General features: G+C 53.2%; 4 protein-coding genes across 4 annotated transcripts; 2 read left to right on the top strand and 2 right to left on the bottom strand.

Annotated features, from left to right (window-relative positions):
• Positions 1-706: 706 nt before the first annotated feature.
• On the top strand, positions 707-1,690 carry J4E90_001811 (uncharacterized protein; the record flags this gene model as incomplete). Its single annotated transcript, XM_051431395.1, has 1 exon — positions 707-1,690. The coding sequence occupies one exon, from the start codon at positions 707-709 to the stop codon at positions 1,688-1,690; it is 984 nt and encodes a 327-aa protein (XP_051294529.1).
• A 915-nt stretch (positions 1,691-2,605) lies between these two features.
• Positions 2,606-4,995, bottom strand: J4E90_001810 (uncharacterized protein; the record flags this gene model as incomplete). The annotated part of the gene is made up of 4 exons (XM_051431394.1): positions 2,606-2,746; positions 2,798-3,413; positions 3,501-4,617; positions 4,758-4,995. The coding sequence occupies 4 exons, from the start codon at positions 4,993-4,995 to the stop codon at positions 2,606-2,608; spliced, it is 2,112 nt and encodes a 703-aa protein (XP_051294528.1).
• Positions 4,996-10,140: 5,145 nt separating this feature from the next.
• On the bottom strand, positions 10,141-12,083 carry J4E90_001809 (uncharacterized protein; the record flags this gene model as incomplete). The annotated part of the gene is made up of 5 exons (XM_051431393.1): positions 10,141-10,388; positions 10,574-10,720; positions 11,225-11,450; positions 11,501-11,558; positions 12,001-12,083. The coding sequence occupies 5 exons, from the start codon at positions 12,081-12,083 to the stop codon at positions 10,141-10,143; spliced, it is 762 nt and encodes a 253-aa protein (XP_051294527.1).
• A 984-nt stretch (positions 12,084-13,067) lies between these two features.
• Positions 13,068-15,122, top strand: BBP1 (Branchpoint-bridging protein; the record flags this gene model as incomplete). Its single annotated transcript, XM_051431392.1, has 5 exons — positions 13,068-13,221; positions 13,276-13,483; positions 13,530-13,747; positions 13,941-14,164; positions 14,214-15,122. The coding sequence occupies 5 exons, from the start codon at positions 13,068-13,070 to the stop codon at positions 15,120-15,122; spliced, it is 1,713 nt and encodes a 570-aa protein (XP_051294526.1).
• Between the last annotated feature and the right edge of the window lie 7,280 nt (positions 15,123-22,402).

Here is a 22,402-nt window from a genome sequence, read left to right as displayed (position 1 = left end):
AGTTTCCGATGGCCGTGGCGTCTCCAAGCCGTCGAGGAAGCAGCGAGGCTCGTCTCGACATGGCGGAGTTGTCTTGGAGTAATTCCTTGGGGCACGCGCGGTGGTTGACGTTTATTGCGTTCCGAGGGGTAACGAGGTTCCCCAGAGGCCAAGGAAAGAGCGACACTGGCTTCCCCCACGCGCGTGCCCACCTGCTATTGGTGGAAGAATGCCACCCCGTCCACGACAGCCGTGCTGTGCCACTATGTTCGACAGCTAACCCTGCCCCAGGTGCAGCTCTATCCCATCAGACAACCGCCGACTTTAGTCACTCTCATAGAAAAGGCCGCAGAATGTCCCGCATTTCGCCCAGTGGTGTCCCGAACTCGCCAGATGGCCCACAGCCCTGCACCCAACCTCCAGTCTAGCCCTCGCCGTTGCGGTCCTTGGCGAATCAAACATGACCATTTGACGAGATCTTGAACGGTAGAGCCACTGAGACACGCCAGTCCATGTGGGATGGGAAGTGAGCTCTGCCGAACTTAGCTCCTCTGACTTACTTTGCGCCGATTACCTCCATCTCGCTGCTATATTAAAGCTGACCGAACCCGTGTGTGCATCATCTTTATTGTTCGCCCCTTCCTCTCCCCCGAAACTTCCGTACTCATATGTTACTTGCCTTGTTCTTTTCCAGTCTCAACTCTTCTTGACTATACATACCACAAAGATGACATCAAACGGAAACGGGGCCAATGGCCACTCCAAAGAGCGTACTCCTCTTCGGCCAGGCATTTACTCGCCCACGATGACGTTCTTTGACCCCGAGACCGAGGAGCTAGATATCCCTACCATCAAGAAGCACGCAGTACGACTTGCCGAGGCTGGCCTTGTTGGTCTCGTCACAATGGGATCCAACGGAGAGGCTGTCCATCTGTCACGGGCTGAGAAGACCGCTGTCACGCGAGCAACCCGTGAGGCCCTCGACGAGGCTGGCTATCAAAACGTCCCGGTCATTGTCGGTGCTTCTGAACACGGCATAAAGCTTACCATTGAGCTCTGCAAAGAAGCAGAGGCGGCGGGTGGCGAGTACGTTCTTACTGTCCCTCCCAGCTATTACCGCTATGCCATCGACGAAGACGCCATTTACGAGTACTTTACCAAAGTCGCAGACGGCTCACCACTCCCAATCATTCTATACAACTACCCAGGAGCTGTTGCCGGCATCGATATGGACAGCGACCTCATCATCAAGCTTGGAAAGCACCCAAACATTGTTGGTACCAAGTTCACATGCGGTAACACTGGCAAACTCACGCGTGTCGCCCTTGCTACCAACGCCTGCACAATGAAGAGCGAAGGTAGTGGCTACATGGCCTTTGGAGGCATGGCCGACTTCACAGCTCAGACTGCTGCTAGTGGCGGATCGGGAATCATCGCTGGTGGTGCGAACGTCCTGCCGAAGACATGCGTCAAGGTCTGGAACCTATGGGCAGAAGGCAAATACGACGAAGCCATTGAACTTCAGAAGGTACTCAGCAAAGGCGATTGGGTTCTCACAAAAGCAGCTATTCCTGGAACCAAGTCAGCACTCCAGTCGTATTACGGCTACGGCGGATACCCCCGCCGGCCACTCAAGAGGCTTCCGCAAGAGAAAGTCGATGCAGTTGCAGAGGGCATCAAGGAAGTTATGGAGGTGGAGAAGAAGTTATAGTTGCTTTCAGTTGTGTTTCCTTGCGTTCATGGTTAGTTGCACTGCCTTTTCTCCGCCCATACTTGTTGACATTGGGGGGCAAAAGCGTCTGTCTGCATTTACGATGCTTCCGTTATCATGTACAGCCGTACCACAATAGATATCCTTTTTGGTTGTTCTCGTCGTGGAACTCGTTTTTGAGTGGGGCAATCCAACATAGCTGACTGCACCGGAGGTTCCGAGCTTGCGCCTTCCTAGCTGCATCGTCACGTGCTAGCGCGAAAACATCGCACCTGCCTTGCAGTCCCAATGCACCATCGTAGAACAGCAACACACTCCCTCGCGCCACCTTTGCCTGCCTTCAGTCACCATCTCTCAGCCTCACCGGTCGGCTGCTTGCTGCCATTCCAATACCCGGTCGCGTCTGGAACCTAGCTGCCCTAGCGACTAGCGACGCAGCATCCTTGCCATGGCGATCGAAATATCGGACGCAAAAACTAGATCGCACACCAACGTTTCGCCGCCTTTGCCATTCCAAGGTTTTCTGCCCGAGCGGTAGTCGCGGTACCTATCACAGCCGGCGTTTTGTCTTGCATGTTGAGCTCAGCCTCGGCCGATGCCGAAGCTTCTGGCCATGTGAATGTGACACGGCACATACGTGCGTTCCCAGCTTAACAGCTGTAGAGTGTACATTGGCACTTTGGAAAATATCTACAGTTCGCTGGCCTGATTGCAGCACAGCTAATCGCCCAAAAAGCGCCATCCACAGCTGCATGCAGCTGATCGCATGCGCCTGTTTACGTGTCTTCATAACCACGCGTGGAAAAAGAAATTATAGTTGTACAACGTTCCAGCCAGGTATCCAGCCCGCAGGCTTGTCCGAGTCGCTCCAGACGCCGAATCCCACAAACATGCTTCGATTGATTTGCGGCTCACTTATATGGCCAATCCGTTTCCTAAACTTGTCCAGCGATACAAGGATAGGACTTCCCGCCGCTTCGCAGGCGTCATCTCTCTGGCGTGGCCGTGGCCTTTTATTTGCGCTAAGGTCGAGATCATCACTTTGCGGAAGTTTCTCTGTGTCTCGTTAGCGCTGTCACATCCAGAGACCGGAGTGATGCGGCTTACCTGATACTCGGTGTTCAGAGTCACAACGGCCGCCTCGTGTGCCCTGACAATGGTTTCGCACGCTCGAATAACCCCGTCATTGGTCTCGGTCGATAGCTTGTCCGCTAGAAGGAGCAGGATCAGACTTCCTTGCAGGAGATACATGCCGAACAAATAGGGCATAAACGACAGATCCGGATCAACGTCTAGTATGACTTCTACCGCATGCGCAGCGGATATCGCGTTGGAAGTCGCAGCAAGGAAGGACTGTGAGCAAATCCACATGTTGTCGTCCTCCAATAGTGCCACCGGATCCCATTTGCCGTGTAACAGGATATGCAACACGTGCATGATGTGGGTGGCATATGCCGCGACTTTCCTCGTCTGATGCATCCACTCGCTCCGAACTGGGTCTGGGGTGCTGTTGGCCTGCGCTTCCTCATTCGAGCCGCAGCCATGTTGTGCCTTGAAGTCCTCGATGCTGTACGCGTACCGTTCTAACTGGCGGGTGATTTCTGCCTCGTGGAGCTCCCAGGATGTCCGTTGACCGAATCTTGGATGGTTCTTCTGTGCATTCAGATCTACAATATCTCCGAGAATCGTCATCAAGGGCAGGAAGAAACCGAAAATGTCATGCCTATAAAGGTTAGCCTCGTGTTCAGACTCATCGTCATGCGCCAAAGAAATTCCCGCTAGAGTATCTTTGGCCGCGGTCCATACGTACGATGTGCACTCAAAATTGAGTCCCCGTTTCCGTGACCCTGGGTGGCCAGTGTAGAACTCGCCCGCCTGCCAGAGGGTGTCAGGAACCGGCTGGAACAAGTCCTCGCATTCGTTGTCAAGCATCGCCAACGGTCGGTTGTAGCAGAGTCCAAGGTGCCGGTCAACCATGTACAGCAACCACCACAGTCGGCGCCTTTCTTCCTTCATCTCTTCCACGATTGCTGCAGATGGTGTGCCCACGGGTGCCTGCGCGCTGGCGCCTTCCGGCATACCCGCCTCAATCTCCTTCTCTGTTGCAGCTGTCTCTCGCTCTTTCACAGGTCCTTGTGGCAGTTCTCGGCCTAATTTTAGTTCTCGAGCCAGCGACCATGCCGCGTTCCACCACCGCAAAGAAGCCGCTTTGTATTCGCTCGCGGACGTCACGACTCCTAGGTTGATGTACGTAGCGACATCATCCAGGGTGCTGGTGGGTGGCATTGCTCCGTCGGGTCTTCCATCGTATCGTCCTATAGCTCGGTCAACCCCGAAAGCGTCGTGTGCGGCAGATGTCAAGCCAGGTCCAGGAGCGAAACCGTGAGAAGATGGAGAGTGGACAAGAGGCTTGAGCAGATCTACTGTAAGCTTCCACAGCTTCTGGCTGATGATAGCTCTGGCAGACGGCGAAGATGTCAGATAGCTCGCTTCACTCGTCTGGGCAGCGACCCATAGCATGCTTGATAACAGAGCGGGGCTGCATTTCCTGGGCTTGTGTTGTCGGAGGAAACTTCGCTTCCTGAAAACGGATCCGAGAATGTACGGCGAAACCGGTTCCATGAATACCGAAGAGGAACTTTGGAAGTAGAATTCGAGGAGATCGCATGCGGTGGTGACATTGAGTATCGGTCCTAGGTGGGGTAGTAGTGGCCCCAAAACAGGGTATCTGCAAGCGGCGATGGCGGCGCCGTTCTGGGAGGAGTTCGCGCTCACTCCAGACTGTGGTGATCCGGTGTCTACAGAACCATAGCTGTGTGGAGACGATTGCCTTCCTGTTGCTTGGTACTGCATTGGATACGTCATGTTGGCGTACTCCGGAGGGATCGAAACAGGTGTACCATTAGGACCAGGAATAAGGTGCATGCCTGTGACTGTCAGTGGCGCTGCTAATATACCACGTATCGCAGATACGCTGGGAGGGTTTCAAGTAACATACGAGACAAACGAGACATGTACACAGACTGGGAGTTCTGTGAAGCACTCCGAGCTCGGCCATCGTACGTACCGTTCATGGCGTACATCAGCTCTTCGCGAGGCATCTCGGCATGCATTGCCGGGTACGCAGCACCAGAACCAAGAAGCAATGGGTCGATCATCATGTGGTTGACAGGTGGATCGAATGTCGTGCCAGGGTTCAGAGCTTGCCAGTCACCTGCAGGCAGACCACCTTTGCCGGCTGGGAAATGTTGTACAACTGGTGTTGCTTCAGACTGCGACCAAACATCTTCGTCCATCTCTGCCATTACGCCGGGCCTCTCGTAATAACTCGAAATTCCATTGGGGGTTTGCGGACTACCACTGGCAGCTGCCTCTTCTCGCTGCTTCTGGATGTGCCTCGGGACCTGCGACTCGTTAGCTACTCGATGCACTTCATATGCGCGATATACACGCGATACCGAATGCTTCACGTTGAGGGACAAGGTTGTTGATGGTTGGAGGTGCTTACTTTTCCGCGTCGTTTCTTTTCGCGGTTGTACTGGCAGACGTACTCGAGCTCTATGCAGCGCGAACACGGAGCTTGGCCGTTGCATCTTGTTCTCATTCGATGGCAATGATCGCATGCTCGGCTCACTCTTCGCTTCACGGGTGCCGAGCCACGACGTTCAAGCTTGGGTGTCTCTGCTGTTGTGGTCTCCATGGTTGCGTCTGTGAGTTGGGATGACGACTATGACTTCAACCGGCCGCCGTTGTCCCTACATAAGATCAGCATCAGACGGCCCCCACCAAACACGGCCGACGTACTACTTTGTTCCAATGTGGCGACTCAATTCGAGAGCAGCGATTTGCGAGGGAACGGCAGTTTGTGCACGCGGGTGACGTCGCGGGAGTACTTGAGGACGAAGGAGTCGGTTGCCGGAAATCTGGGGACGACCACGGGTCATGCGATACTTGGGGAGCATATGTGGGCCTCCGACAAAGCTTTGGGTGCCGAGGGTACACCCCGACTGTGAAATGTCCTAAGCTGCAAAGACGATTCCAAGGGTCAGTGTGACGATCTGTGGCTTGAAGATTCCATGCGTCCACGCGGGCTTCGAGAAGCGAGATCAACTGGAGAGCAATATCAGAAGACGCAATGTTTAATTCGAGCATTCATGGATGTATGAAAGCTACGACCCATTGGCTACGGCAACCAGGCTCTGGGGCAAGACGTGGCAAGGGTCAGGAACACCGTAGCAGGGGACCGTAGCAAGGGTCAGAAAATCCTACCGCATGATTCGAGCATGGCTAAATACAAATTAGCCGGTGGGAGATGCGCTGCGCAGAGTCGGCGCTAGGAGCGAACCGCAGAGAGCCCCGCTTCTTCGAAGTTCACACCGCACGTCAGCTTCCCGCCAATCCTTGCCTGCGCCGACTACCAATACCTCCTGGCACTTTCTCCAGGTTGTGGCTTGTAGCGCCTGACCATGAATAAGACCCCGAAGCTCTTGCGCAACATGCGTGTCGGAGGTATCATCTTAACGCGCCCGCTATAGCCCCCCTTCGCCGATATTTGGCGCGCCACATTGGGAGCGCTGCTGGTTTGGAATGCCCTCATCTGCTGAAACGGCTTCCGTCCCGTTTCATGGTACCTGGACATCATTGGCGTGCCCTTGCCCGTCAAGGACCAGACGTCAGAACGTCAAAAATATGCACGCTGCCATGGCATCTGAAACCCGATACCTGATACCGACAACGATCTTCTCGTGAAGGCATGGCACGACCTTTGCGCTACGCCCAATGATATCCACACCCGGTCCCACTCCCTTGAAGGAGCGTGCGTGAGTCTCGACCCGCGGACAAGCTTATATTTCAGTATCCACAAAGGAGTCATTAGTACTGAGCGTCGCCGGGCTGCTAACACGAGTATTCGAGCGCACACCGCGACAGCTACGTTGGTTGAAGCGTGAGCTAGGTGTGTCGGTGGATTTTGGCCAAACTTTGTTATGTGGCTTCGCGGTCCCCGCCATGCAGGAGAAGCCGAGCAGTCCTAGGGCGTATAAGCGACGTTGTAGTGCCTGCAAACCCACCTCCGATATGTGGTCGGCCCAACGTCACCGTTTTTCGTCTATATGCGGAACACCGCGAACTGGCCGTATAATCCTTCTGCCAGCACACCAACAACGTGAACGGTCCAACGACTAATGAACTGGCCGCAATAGCTCTGGAACCAAAAGTCCAACATTGGATCCGCTTATAACTTCATCGAACGGAGACTATCCAGGCATCCTGCGCTTATCTCAGGTACGCGCTACACGGCAAGTTCTCGAAGACTCAAACTTGGAAGCCTCCTCGGGTGTCTTGACCAGTTCGTCAGAGTCTTGCAGCTGGGTCATCAGACCCACGTGGGCGCCATCCGTTGAACAAAACTCTCCTCAGCTGAAACCGATGGCCGATGGAAAGGGATGGCACTGCTCCCTGGCTCCGTGCCAACGATCTTCATAATTCTGCCCAATTTTGTCGTCACATACTGAGAGTTTGATCCACACCAAGACGAGGGCAGCGCCTGCCGGCCCGTTGAACTAGCTTGCAGCCTCGCAGAATATCAGATGCTGCACCACCACTGAAGTGTTGACTTCTCCGGCCCTACAGGTAGACAGTAAGATTGCTTCACTCTGAGAGGCTGCGCGTTGCGACCACGAGGGGGGCCCGCAATACATCTGCAAGTTCCAGTGCGAGGGCCCGCACAATGAACATGCATAAGGGCAGGGCCCCTTCACTCTGGCTTCGACAAGATGACCAATCTGTGCCTTCTGGGTCCTCTCGCCTGCAGACAGGCGCCAAAGCTCATCCTCTTTGTGTCAAGCCCCGAGACGTGTGACCATACAGCTTTGGCCTTCCTATCTCTGTAAGAGTCAAGCTGATGCAGGATCCCACTCACATTGTACTCATGAACGCAATTGTCCGGATCATAATCTATTGAAAGCCATGTTTCCCCACAAAAGATGGGTTTGGATTGCAGTTTGGCGACTGCGTCTGCTCATGCAGTTCAACAGTTCGAGGCCTCAAGGCTTGTTGCCAGCTTGCGACGCTTCACTCGCCCTGGCTTATTCACCACTCACAGACCGGATCCCCGCACGTATTTGCTGAATTTTTGCTCCTTTCCTGTAATATGGAACGACATTATTCCAGCCACACACAGAGGTTGTTCAATATGGGCGGGAGACGTGTTCAGTGCATACTGTACTTACTGCTAGATCAAGGCTTCAACACCGGGACACTCGTGATCAAGCGCAGTTGAGTTCACTATGACCATCCCCAGACTATATACTCCTGAGCAATATGAGCTGGAACTCAGACTCGCTAGTTAGGTACTATGGCGTGCAGCAGGACCTGCCTCTGTCATGTACCCCAGATTTTCCAACCAGTGAAGCCGGGAACGTGGCCTACACCAAACCTGGGGAACTGACAGCGTCGGCTGAACGGACGGTCCACCCGCTTCGCAAAGACGATGCTTGTCTGCCCTGTAAATCTTATGACCCGCTTCGCTCGACTATACTCTAGGAGGTGCGATGTTCACCGTTGAGATCGATCCGTGACAGCTCTGCGGGGGCGCCGCCTACCGCGTCGGCTATGGCAGAGGCGAAATAGCCGTAGTATAACAGCTACGGCTCGAAACCTCACAGCTGGGGCATCAGGCTTCCTCAGACCCTTGAGGCTTAACCGGCTCATTCTAGCGAGCCTAACCGTCGTTGCCGCCGTCGCAGAGCAGCGTGCGATCACGCAGCCTGCAGCTGATCGAGCAATAATGCGGGGAGAATATCAGACTGGGGAATGGACTGATGGTGTTGCGGGACGCAAGTCTGACGCATGCTGCATGGAGGAATAACTGATGAAAGGGGCCACGCCTGTTGGTGGCTCAAAATAGTCCGTCCTGCTGATACAGGTGCAGGCACCACTATGGGTGAGATGCAGGTGCTCTGCACAAACCCGGGGCGATATACATGCTCCCCTGAAGTGATAAACACTGCGTGTTCGCCCTTCATCAAACCAGTCAGCAGCCCTCGCACTTGCTCTGGGAACACGACTGATCCTTCTTCGAGCCCCTGTGTAATGATACCGGGAGGCGACGTGTTCCGTACCCGTGGTTATGTCCTCCCATTCACGGATAGGCCGGGTGAGCTGATGCTCCCGGCACACAGGAAGCTCTGATGTCTTTGAGACGAGTAAGATTCCACCATGCTTAGGCGCGCGTTCTTTCTGAGGCAATCTCTGATCCCTCGCTCGATGGCTGAGTCCATGGCTGAGTTTCCCAGTTTCGAGCGGGTGTCACCGCATGCCCACCGTCACGGCAACAGGCGATGCCGTCCGGATCTTTCCAGCCACCTGAGCGGTAGGCACCAGCCCATGCGCGTGGCAGACACTGTCACAAACGCTCGGTCCCTCTAGCAATTAACAGACACTAGATCTGTCTGTTGGGCCCAGACTGACGGTGAGCGTTAGCACACAAGCTGCCATTAGGTCCTTTTGTTTTTCAAGTATCTGAGTGCAGCTGCATCGGCACTTTGTGGTAGCGTACTCTGGGGACAGCCGGCTTGACACTAGGCTACCCAGCTCTGCGATCGCGAGCAAGCAAGCGTTCCTCAGCTCCGACACCGTACGGGCAGTTTCCCGGGCTCCAACAAAGTCTTGGGACACCCTTCTCGAACGTTTCAGACAAACAAATGTGCAACTTGACAGCAATCGGAGCGTTCGCGGTGTTATACGGGATCAACGGGCCTGACCTCGCGAAGAGACACTAGTATTGTACTAGTGTAATGTCCCGTCAACCGTGATGAGCCCGCCACTTTCCATCCATCATTTCTTAAGTTACACCCCTGATGACTGAGTATTACGCAACCAAGCTTGCAAACCTGGATATTCCCTACTTTGTTGACAATCTTGGCAGGCCGCATAGACTTCACCTTTCGGGCTTAGAGTTATGGTGTCGTTCTATGACTAAGTAAAATGATGAATGGTCTTGAAACTCACCCGAGCTCACGCGAGAAAATGCCAAGATGTAAAAGTTCCAAGTGGGTCATATTCACGAACGAGCAGTGGGAATGGTGCAGGTCCACCCTGACTTGTTTGGCGTTTTGTAGATGGTACCTGCAGTGATGCGATGGTGGCGCAATGCTGTTTATAGTCTGGAACTTGAGGGTGTTAGTTGGCGTGAAAGTGTGCGCCGTCTAGGACGATTGTGACAGAGTTCGGATTCGGGTTCATGGTGCGCTAGGTAGACTCTAATTTGACTTGATCCGATTGGTCAAGCACACAGAATCCTCGGATGCGATTGGCTACACATCAAGGGTTTCAAGGTTGCTTGTCCGCTCCTCAAGTCCCGGTAACTCTCACACGAAGCACCCTCATGCCCAAGGACCTTCACTATGACGAGCGGTCGTCTGTCGTCATTTGGAATACGCAAAAATAACTTACTTTTGCTTCTCGGCATCCTGCTTCATGCCGCCCTGGATCCATTTGCGGCTCTTGGCAGCGTACTCCTCCATCTTGTTCTTGTCTGCGAGGAGCTCCTTGATCGTGTGAGGGTCCGGGACATGACGACCCTTTTCAACACCAGGTCGGGATGTCATGCGCTCTTCCCAGGCCTTGAGGGCAGGAAATTCGTCAATATCAACCCCAGCCCAGCCTGCGGACGCCACCCAGCCATAGTGCGAAATATCTAGCATATATCAGCACATATCATCATGGGTATGCTGGAGTATCCAGCTGCTTGTGTACGCTGGGTAGGAGATGTCGATTTTGACGAAGTTTCGGATAGATCATAGATGCTTCCATAGATGGTGCCATCATCTGCGGATGTAGATGTCGAGCTCACCGCTCAGTACATTTAAGGGGAGTGCTTACCGGCAATTGTACATTTCTCGCCACAAAGATACGGCCTGTTATCTGAAGCAAGATGCTTGTCAAGCACTGAGTACAGACGACGTGTCTCGTTCTGGTATCGCTTGACACCGTACTCAATGTGCTCAGGCGCATATCGTGTGAAATGGTCTGCGGTCCACGTTAACCTGATATCCCAGCTGACATGGTACGTCTCGGCTCCATTGCAGTATTGAGAAGCAGTTTGACACCACAGAGGCAGTAACCTGCGCCACCAGGGTGACTGTGCCTCCGATGGTTTCTGGAAATACCTCCACATCGGAATCGACCCCCACATCGGAACCAAGATCTACAGTACAGCCGCTCGAGCGGTAATGCCGTCTCGTGAGGCTTTCCTTGCTTACGATGGGAGGACTGATTCGATACGGTCATCTGGGGCGATGGAACCTGAGTACCAAAGCCAAGACGACCGACTCGGCGATCAAGCCATGCTGCGCCCATCTTACTATACATAACAACATCTCATTGCCGCTCCATGTATGGTATTGAATGACGACACCATCTTGAGAGCGGTAACGAGCCGTTGTTCCAGCGGGTGACAAGTCTACATGATCTCGGGACTGCCGTGAAAAAGCAAAAAGCAAAACGAAAAAGCATAGGGAAATTCATACTTACTAGCTTGACCCTGCATCGGACCAACGCCGGCGTTCTGAAAGTAAAGCCAATTTTTCATGGCATACCAGTCTCGTGTTCCCTTGGGAAAGCTGATCTTGTGATCTGAGTCGTAACGATCGACAAGGTACTCCATGATGCTTCCGGATTCGAAGAGGTTGATAGTCTCGCCATCGGTGAAGGTGTCGGTCAGTGTGGGGATTCGCCCATTGGGGTTCATCTTCAGGAACTACCTGCCGTTAGCTTGGTATTGATGCGAAAAGGGAACATAAGGCTGACCCATTCTTCCTTTTGGGTGTTCTTGGAGATGTCGATCTTGTGGACTTTGTATGGGAGACTGTAGATATCAGTAAGCTGAGCTAACCTTGAATGCATGATTTTTTTTTCCCCATAACCACTGTGGATTACAAGTAAAAGGATGTAGCGCTTTGGAAATGTACGTTATTCGGCCATGGCTATCCAAGGGCAATATCCAGAGGCATTCGATGGTCTGGCACGAAAGTGAACCATCGCAACAGACACTTTCCGATGCGCAGATGCCTCTGACCATACCCCATAGTATTTCATGTGATTCGAACAAATCTCTTAGTTTGTTTTCCGTTTACTCCAAGCTGCTTGGAGACACCGAGGTTGTTGTCCATTCCTTTCGCACTCGTACGATGACAAGTAAGAGCCTTGACAGCGGAAGAGATGGAAATAGAAACATGTACTGCTAGGTTTCCCCAAGGAACATCCCCGAGATCACAGGAGACGTCTTACATGGTCAGAAAGGTACGTACCCTAATTCCTCCAAAGTGATGGAGACCTTGATGCCATTAGGCGTCTGGGTGGTGTACAGGTTGATGTCCGATTGCTGAGACATTTTTGCGATGGATCCGTAGCTGTAAGTCGATACAGAAACAAGCAAAGAATTGCTGTAGTTCGTAGCTATATAGCTTGAGAGCTGACGTAGTGGAGCTTTGTGATCAAACAGCTGCGATGATGAAAGTGGGGTGTAATGAGGGGCAGCTTCGGGCGAAACCAACCTTGATGCTTTGTTAATAGTGCCGACGGCGAAAACTGCGGCGATTCGTAAGCGGTTCAAGAATCCAAATCTTATGCTTTAGCTACTGTGGTCAAGAGCCTTGGTGTCAAGGAACAGCTAATTCAGCAAGCTCATTGCTTAGAAGCGACTGCCAAAGCCTGCATCATCCAAGAATGACAGCCACAGCACTCGTAACTCGGCCATCAAACGTGCCCCTTGTACAGCTACGGAAGTTGGTGAGGACTATGTAGAGGCCAACATTTCGTCTAATAAACCATAGATTCAAATGTGGTAGCAGCTGGAACCAGTAGGTACAGAAGGAACGATTGTTAAGCAAAGCGGAGAACGGAAGCAGCCCCCAAAGGCCTCGGCAAGTGAGTCTTCGACACGGCAAAATGGAAACTTGCCGACAAACTCTTACGGCGGTGGCTTCCCTAGTATTGCTGACGAAGCGCTGTACAGTCTGGTTGTACTGCTCGCGCATAAGGTTGATGTTGAGATACCCGCAGGCTCCGGAATGGGCCAAGATCGTACTCAACGCGGGGCCTCGGACATGCTAATATGATGACCTAGGGACAGGCGCGTTGTAAAGAGCTTACATAGTGATATCAGGCTACGAACTACGCGAATATGTGAATGTAATCGTAAGATTCGCGTATGGAAGGAGCAGCGGCGTGCACGTGATCTGCAGGGCAGCCAACCGCAGCCTAAAGCGGCCAAGCGTGCTCCCTACTAGCCTGAACCTTTGCCTCGTCGCGACAGCCTCCACTCTCTCACCAACTACACCTCCATCGCAACCACAACCTCTCGTCAACAGCAAACATGTCGTGGCGCAACCAGGGCATCACTGGCTCTAACAACATCCCTCTAGGCACTCGCCGTCGTTTCGGTGGAGGCGACGATGATGGCGGCTACAACCCATCAGCGCCCGCCGAAGGCTTGTCTGAGTTGAAGCGCGGCCGCAGTCCTGAGCGCAGTAAGTCGAGTCTTCCAACGCACTCCCATTCGTCTGCTAACAGCCAAGCTGCAGACTCTGCCGACGGTCCGCGACAGCGCAAGAAGCGCAACCGATGGGGTGACGCGAGCGAAAACAAGGCTGCTGGCTTGATGGGCTTACCGACTGCCATCTATGCCGCCATGACTACTGAGCAGCTTGACGCGTATACTCTGCATCTGCGCATTGAGGAGATTACCCAGAAGCTCAAGATCAACGACGTGGTCCCAGCCGATGGTGACAGGTACGTGGCTTCCCTCCTCAAACGTTGGAGATGCTAACATGAACAGGTCCCCATCGCCGCCTCCCCAGTACGACAACTTCGGTCGTCGTGTCAACACTCGCGAGTTCCGCTACCGCAAGCGCCTCGAAGACGAGCGCCACAAGCTCGTTGAGAAGGCGATGAAGACGCTTCCTAACTACCACCCACCTGCCGATTACAGGCGGCCTACTAAGACACAGGAGAAAGTCTACGTTCCGGTCAATGACTACCCGGAGATTAACTTCAGTACGGAACTAACCCCTCTAACTCCCCTCCCCCTGTTTTGCTTTACCCCAGCCTTTGTCTTGACCAGCCTGCTCAGACTGCTGGATGTTCACGTTCATCTAGTGGCACCTGCAGTACAGCTATGTCACTAACCCTAACCCTTTTGCTCACAAATTTTTGATCATACACTAACCACAGCTTTTTGCACTAACAGTTGGTCTACTCATTGGCCCCCGTGGAAACACCCTCAAGAAGATGGAGACCGAATCCCAGGCAAAGATTGCGATCCGTGGCAAAGGCTCCGTCAAGGAGGGTAAAGGACGTTCTGACGCGGCTCATACCAGCAACCAGGAGGAGGATCTCCACTGCTTGATCATGGCCGACACCGAGGAGAAGGTCAACAAGGCGAAGAAGCTTATCCACAACGTTATCGAGACTGTAAGTCACCACTCTCTTCCCAATTATGTACATGTACTAACACTTGTAGGCTGCTTCCATCCCTGAAGGTCAGAACGAACTCAAGCGCAACCAACTTCGTGAACTTGCCGCCCTCAACGGTACCCTCCGCGACGACGAGAACCAAGCCTGCCAGAACTGCGGTGAGATTGGTCATCGCAAGTACGACTGCCCGCAGAAACAGAACTTCACGGCCAGCATCATCTGCCGCGTCTGCGGTCAAGCTGGTCACATGGCTCGCGATTGTCCCGACCGCAAAGTTGGACAACCCTGGCGCAACGACAACCGTTTCCCCGACCGCGGTCAGCCAGCTCGTATCGCTGCTCCAGAAAACGAGCTCGACGCTTTCATGGCCGAGATGGGAGGTGCTCCTGGACAGCCTCGTGCGGCGATCGAGTACAACGGCAACGGTGCTGCTGGTGGAGACAGTTACGGTGGAGGCGAGCGTGCCGTCAAGCCCTGGGAGCGTGGTCCTACTGGTGGCTCTGCACCCTGGGCGCGCAACGATGGCGATGACCGTGGTCGCGGTGATAGCAACTCTGCTGCTCCTCCCCCCTGGGCTGGTGGTGGCGGCCGTGGCGGTCAGTCTTACGACCAAGGCTACGGTGCTGGCAACGGTGCGGCTCCTTGGGCTTCTGCCACCCCCACTGCGCCTGCGGCAGGTGCTGGTTACGGATACGGTGGTTATGGTTACGATCAGAACGCTGGCATGGGCGCTCCTGGTGCCTACGGTGCCCCTGGCTATGGCGCTCCTCCTCCACCCTCCGGTCCTCCTCCTGGACTGGGTCCTCTCTTCCAGAGCTATGGTGGTGCTGGCAGCCCTCCTCCGCCTCCCCCACCGCCGTCTGGATCTGTGCCTCCCCCTCCTCCTCCGGGCGAGGCGCCTCCTCCTCCCCCACCTAGCGACGCTCCCCCACCACCGCCACCACCTCCGGCTTAGATGGACAGATGATGCAGCGATCGCGCAGATTCCGGATTGTGCATAGCCATTTTTCGCGTCTATGCCCAGTGGTATCTAGCTATTAACAGCTGTAGCAATATTTTTGTCTTGAAAGCGCAGATGATGGTCTTTGGGAGTCATGTACATCTAATTCGAGCAGAGAGCCGCTGGTATATGGCACAGGTAAGCTCACGGGCGAAGTCTAGTAAGTAAGTAGCTTCTCACACTTTGTGCTTGGATACCTAGGTGCTAGATATACTCTGTACATGAAAAAGCGAGGTCTTACTTAGCATCTTGTTGAGTGCATTCCTCTTCGATACTCTGACGATACCGATGCTTCATGTGTGAAAAGCAGCCCGTGATTTCTCAGTAGCAGTTTAGGAATTCCAAGTGAACGTAGAAGTGACTATGGCGATGTAGATGACGTTGTTCGCCAAGGCGGTGCTAGGACAAGCGGCGGGACCAGGCATGAGCGTGACAGGGCGGGCATATGCAGACAAGCTCATGTTAACGATGCGCGCTTGACTACTCGACCCTCTTATTTGCCTGTATCCTTCTCTCTAGATGCTTGCCTTGCGTGCTTCTTCATTTTCTTAGCGACTTGCGACCCCGCTCTGGGCAGTTCGCCCTCACTCTCACCCACCCTACAGTCGTTATGGAGCGGATACGCGTGAGCAAGGTACGAGTCGCTGCGAGCTCTACAGGTTCCTCGAAGCCACGCTGATACTACTCCTAGGTAGAAGGCGTCTACCTCCTCCGTAGAGGCACACGCTTCGACGGCACGCTGCATCTTATGCCCCACCATCTCGTCTTCAGCTACCTACCCAGCCCGCCCGCAGACGCTCCTGCCGACGCGAAACCACCGCGGCAGAAAGAAGTATGGATAACGTATCCTATGATCAACTATTGTTCCCTCAAACCGTGCCCGCCCATCCTGCGCCAGGAGCCCTCGATCCGCATACGATGTCGCGACTTTACCTTCTTTGCCTTTTTCTTCCCCAATGAGAAGAAGGCGCGCGACGTGTACGATAGCATACGGGCACTCTCGTGCAAGATTGGTAGACTGGACAAGCTACTAGCCTTTAGCTACCAGCCAAAACCGCCGGAAGATCAGCAAAATGGTTGGGAGATTTACGACGCCCGCCGCGAGTGGAAGCGACTGGGCATCAGCCCCAAGGACACGGAGAAGGGCTGGCGGATCTCTGAAGTCAACGTGGAATATAAGGTACATCAGATGTGACATGTAAGGTCAAACACAGGTCTTGACGAGTGGAACAGTACGCGCCGACATATCCCGCCCTCCTCGTCGTTCCCACCAACGTCTCAGACAGCGTTCTCAGATACGCCGGCGAATACCGCTCGCGACAACGCATACCAGCCCTCGTCTACCGACATCCCATCAACAACTGCTCTATAACTAGAAGCTCACAGCCCACACCAGGTCTGCGCGGGAATCGGAACCCTCAAGACGAGCGGCTTGTCGCAGCCATCTGGGCTACTAACCGTGGGTGGAAACCTGCGAATGCCTCTTCTTCAAACTCTACAGAACTCACTCCCGACACCAGCGTTGTGAACCTGAATGATTCCAGTGCTAATAGCTCTTTTGTTGGGACAGTGGACGAGAATACGCACACCGGCAGGACCACCGCAGACGATCTGACGGCGTCTTCGGAGACAGACCCGGACGCACCAAAAGTGTACGGAGCCCAGCAACGTAACCTCATTGTCGACGCCAGACCTACAGTCAATGCGTATGCGATGCAAGCTGTTGGGCTTGGCTCGGAGAAGATGGACTATTACCCTGGTGCGGAAAAAGCCTACCTCGGAATCGACAACATCCACGTCATGCGGAAGTCGCTTGATACAGTCATCGAAGCGCTAAAAGAGTCCGATCTAGTGCCTTTCCCTCCCAATCGACAGCTTCTGGCAAAGAGCAACTGGATCAAGCATATTGCCAACATACTCGACGGGACTGCGCTGATAGCCCGAACGGTCGGGATTATGCACTCCCACGTCCTCATACACTGTTCTGATGGCTGGGATCGTACGAGCCAGCTCAGTGCACTCAGTCAGATTCTACTAGATCCATACTACCGGACATTAGAAGGATTCATTGTCCTTGTCGAGAAAGACTGGCTATCGTTTGGACACATGTTCCGACACCGATCGGGTTTCTTGAGTCACGAAAAATGGTTCACTATAGAGAACGAGAAGATTGAGCGCAAGAGCGACGGCACTGGAGGCAGCAACCCCTTTGAGAATGCTCTCCGTGGTGCGCGGGGTCTCTTCAACCGACACAACGAGTCGAACGAGTCTCTCAACCAGCTGCCAGAGACGAACGTACCGGAAAACGGCACAGATGTTGCAGAACCTACTTCAGCAAAGCCGGCCCAGATCGGAGCTGCGGAAGAGCATCGCATCACCAAGGTGAACGAGCTGTCACCAGTCTTCCATCAATTCCTCGACTGCGTTTATCAACTGCACTACCAACACCCAACCCGATTCGAATTCAGCGAGCGCTTCTTGAGGCGCTTACTTTACCATCTTTATTCTTGTCAGTACGGAACGTTCCTCTTTGACAATGAGAAGGAACGCATAGATACCAGGGCTAAGGAGCGAACAAGGAGTGTGTGGGACTACTTCCTGTGCCGGAAGCAAGAGTTCATGAATCCAAACTACGAACCTGAGATCGACGATGCTGTTCGCGGCAAGGAGCGCATGATCTTCCCTCGGAAAGGAGAGGCGAGATGGTGGGCTGAGTGTTTCGGTCGTACGGATGAGGAAATGAATAGCTTTGGTTCTCAATTGCCGCCGACCCTTACACCACAGACCAGCAATGCCAGTACTGGCAGGAGTGGCACAAGTACGCCGATAGTTCAAGAACCTATCGTGACGGGTACAGAGACCGCAGAGGGAGCGACTGGAGCAGGTACGACCGTTCATCCTCCACCCACACACGCCGTCGGTGACCGTTCTCCGATGGCATCGAACACACCAAAACCCCTCGATGCCGCAGCTGCTCTGGGACAAGACCTAAGGCAAGGAGTTGTGGCGAGCTTCGAGAAATTGGGGTTCACTGGCAACGGGAATAGAGCAGCGAGTCCAGCTGCAGCAAGCAGTAGACCAAGCGAAGACGTCGCAAGTGACATTGTGAAGCCAAGCTCAGACCTGAGTGCCGATATGGACACGGATCGACCAGCGCAAGATGTCACTCAGGACACGGTCGACAAGAAGCCGGAAGAGCCTATACAAGACAACGAGAATACGAGCTCCGGAGTGAAAACCGAACAGCCCACTGAGCCCGTGTCGCACCAGGCTGTCGATTTGGGGCTGGGAGCGGACATTGTGGAAAAGAAAGCAGAGAACAGGAGCAGAAGTCGACAAAAGCCTAGCCAGGCGGTGGCGGCGAAGAAAGAGGTTGAGATGGAGATGCAATAACGAGGTGGGGTGTCGGATGATCAGTAAGCTGGTCATCCTTATGAAGTATGGAATCATGGTAGAGGGTTGACGAGACACGGTAATGCAGAGTCACGATGAATGTAACGAAAGATACCCCTCGTTAGTACTTTTAGATGCAGCTCATCTGTCGGCTGACATGTTTCACGCAACGTCCTGGTTTAGGTCAGATCTTCGCCTCGCGTGGATGCTACACCCTTTCGCGAAGCAGCGAAAGCTCCAAACGACCTGATGCCAGATTGCCTTTGCTGATTTTCACACTGGTTTTCCTTTGCATGTTGGCTGTATGGAACGAGTCTGTGGCTTGTCAAGTCGAGCGTCCGTTGAGAATGATAGCCGGACACTTTGTTTCTAGCGTTCACTACCCCGCAAGAGGCGCCTGTTATATGTGTTGTTTGTTATCAACTGTTACACAAGCCCCACCACCCCTTCATCAAACCAAAACACTTCAGCTTCTTGAAATATCAACCCTACGACATAATCGTACTGTCGGACAGTGACATGACTTCGAAACCTTCACCACTCAATCTTCGCAATGCGATACGCATTGCGCTGATCTTCGCCATACTCGCATATGCCCAGCTGCTCAGTCCACTGCCACTTTGGGCGGTTGTTGTTCGTCTCTACGTTGTAGGCACTACGTGCGTTTCCATTGCGCACTTCAGCAGAGGAAGAACGGGTACTGCCATGGCTTGGGACGTCGTTTACGGCCTCCTTGTCTGCTTGTGTCCATTCTGGGGCAGGTCTCTTCTACGCATGACATGGTTGGGGTGCAACATTGACGGCTGGCGCTTTCAACTCGTCTATTACACCTTTGTTGCGAGGAAATTGATCTATCTTCTGCCCGCTAACTATGGCAGCGATGTTGAGGTAAGATAGTCCTCCTTCCTTCTAGACATGCTCGCTTATTAATCGGAGGCTTGCCTAGGCATTGCTTCCAGAATATAGATATGCATATGTTTATTTTCGAAGCTATATTGGCACATTCACCTTGTTCATAGTATATCTGGCTTTATGGCGAAAGGCATATAGTTGGGTGGATGTGGTGGTCGCGCACTCCATCGTAACCTTGTTTGTCGAATATCTTTACCTAGCACGCGCGAACTATGTGTAAGTCTGCATCAACCCCGCATGCAAGAAGAGCATTAGTACTCATCACTTGTCAGACATTTGCAAAAGACTGGACGGACGATTCGACAAGACGTCTGGCCGTACAAGGACATGTTCACGAAGAAGTGGGCGACGAATGATCGGGGACAGCGGTTGTACAGGATCAATCACACGTTCTTGGAGCACCTTGAATGGTTGCAAACGGGGAGGGTAAAGGATAGAGATTGAGGTTTCTTTGATATTGCATTGTGGGGTTGACCTTTTTGTATTGCAACGACGCAGCGATTTCTGGTACACAGTCATCGAGTCGCCGTTTCCGAACGAGAGCGCCCATGACTTCCATGTTTCTTTCGCATATCGGCTCCTTATCGTAAGGCTCGGGGCGGGAACTTCGCTGTGCAGTTTCTTCAAAAATGGCACGTAGACGTAGACCGTTTAGCCTCAGTATGTCATCAAAAGCGTATGAACATGCAAAAGAAACTGCCTGGTGCCAAGGGCTCTGAGCCGCAGCTCCTGTATACCCTGGTACATGCGGGTGCCGATCTCCAAGAAATGAGGCGAGTGATAGAGGGGTCTTTTGAACCTGGCTAGATACGCTACTGCGTAATACAGCAGCCGAACAACATCTGACATGGCAGCGGGCCAGGCGCAACCAGTCAGCTTCTCGTACACGTGCCAAGAACCAGGTTTTATGCACGCCACCGTTATACCTGCGTCAAAGGGCGTCGTCGACTTTGGTATTAACAATTCGCCTACTTGTAAGAAACCTCCTGCTCAGTTTGGTGGGCGGTCGTTGCCTGCTTATGCTTGTCGTACTAGTGCGTGGGACGCCACCATTATACTTGCGTCAAAGCGTCGACTTTGGTATCAACCCGTCGCCTACTTGTAAGAAACCTCCCTCGGTTTGGTAGGCGGTCGTTGCCTACTTGTACTGAGTACCAAAGTACCCAGGTACCTAAGTCTCTTCCGACTCAACTCTGCTGCGAGGACAATGGGTTATCAATAAGACGCCAAGAAAATTACAGGAGACTGCGATCGCATTTCTTCCATGACTGCAGACAAAATAGGGGCCCGAAGCTCATTGAACGCAACTGGATGGTTGTGTGCGCATCGTGTGGGTAGGTACCCAGGTACCCGTAGTTCACTCGACGCTCCCTTGCGCCGTGCTCTCCGCTGTCGCAGCTCCCCACGTACATCAGATCCTAAGCTAGCCGCTGCGTACTACTAACCGCTTCCTTCGCGAGGCCTCTCGTTACACCACTGACCGCAGGTTGTATACTCGGCCGCCAAGTTGCCCCAGGTAGCTACCCGACATCTCGGCTCCCGCACCAAGCACCCCAGAAACTGCTCGCAAGTCTGCCACGACACTACGCCACGGAGGGCACAATGGGCTATGTAAAATGACCATGTATCTGCTTTTGCTCAAATCAGCGGTGCTCTGCAGCTGAGAAAGCTGGTGCATAAAGAGAGCGACCCTGTTGCGATATCAGATTCGATGTTTCACCCACGCCAGCTTTCTTTTCCTACTCAACCTGGATATCTTGAATAGCCACATCAATTCACTGAGCTATGATGAGCCAAGGTAGCGGTTACAACTACCTCCGCTGGTTGCATTATGTTGCTGGCACATGTGGTCCTTCATGCCCGTACTGCCCCAGTTTCTCGCCTGACGAACCTTACACCACGTTGTCTTGTGAGCATGTTCTTCGCTATTTACGAGATGAATTCACTAATCATTTAGCGTCTTCCGTCGCTCCTTATGTAACGAATCATGATAACTTCGACGAAAGTCAATCGACTATCGCTAGACCAGCGGATGCCACGAGCACGCTCTCGATTGGAGTCGACCATGATGACAGGACTAGTGTAGCTGACACTAGATTGGCATACGCTTATAGCACACCTCCAGGTTCATTCCATGGGTGTCAGAATATTAACGAGGTCTACCAGCCGATGGGATCACACTATCAGCCCGTCCAGAACACTTACATGTATGTGCTGAGAGCCTATGGCCTCCAATATCCTGGCTGACATCAAGACAGCACTACTGATTCGCCGTTTAGTCCCTTCGATGACGGAAACAACGTGCTCCAGGGAATGGTGGGGCCAGAACTGTTTGACTTCCAAGGTCGAACTCTCAACAATACGCCACTGACTCTTGATCCAACTCTTTCGGGTGTTGCGTTCTCATCGCTATCCACTCCTCTCCCACACGGGCGGCCCCTCATGACCTATCGTTCGAACTCACCAAGCATCGACACGAACGACGTCATCAGATATATGCCCGCTACTGGGAGGCTCATGTTTGTTTGTAGCGAGCCTCAGTGCCATGGACGTACATTCGGTCGTCGGCAAGAGCTTGTGCGGCACTATAACGGGGCCCATGCACCACCAGATGCGGGCAACATGTTCTGGTGCGCAGTACCCGGTTGCGACCGTGGTGTCAGACCATTCCCGAGGAAGGATAAATTGAATGACCATGTTAGGAAGGTACACATGTCGATGGTTGGAGCCGCGTCGTCGAACTAACTATATGGTAATGTAGTGGCGTACAAGTAGATCCTGGTTGACAAGGGTTATCTGTTGTATCAGAGACGAATACCGAGTGTGCCTGTAAGGGAAATGCAAGCAGCCGCACAGTCGTAGTTCTTAGTACGTATGTCATCTGGTAACGCGAAGTAAAATCCCTAGATGTCAGAGCTATTCCACGCCAT

The sequence above is a fragment of the Alternaria incomplexa genome, assembly GCF_024043165.1.
Source record: "Alternaria incomplexa strain BMP 0042 chromosome Unknown scaffold_2, whole genome shotgun sequence".
NCBI lineage: Eukaryota > Fungi > Ascomycota > Dothideomycetes > Pleosporales > Pleosporaceae > Alternaria > Alternaria incomplexa.
Note: the sequence above shows the minus strand (reverse complement) of the source record. Positions and strands in the feature narration are given on the sequence as shown.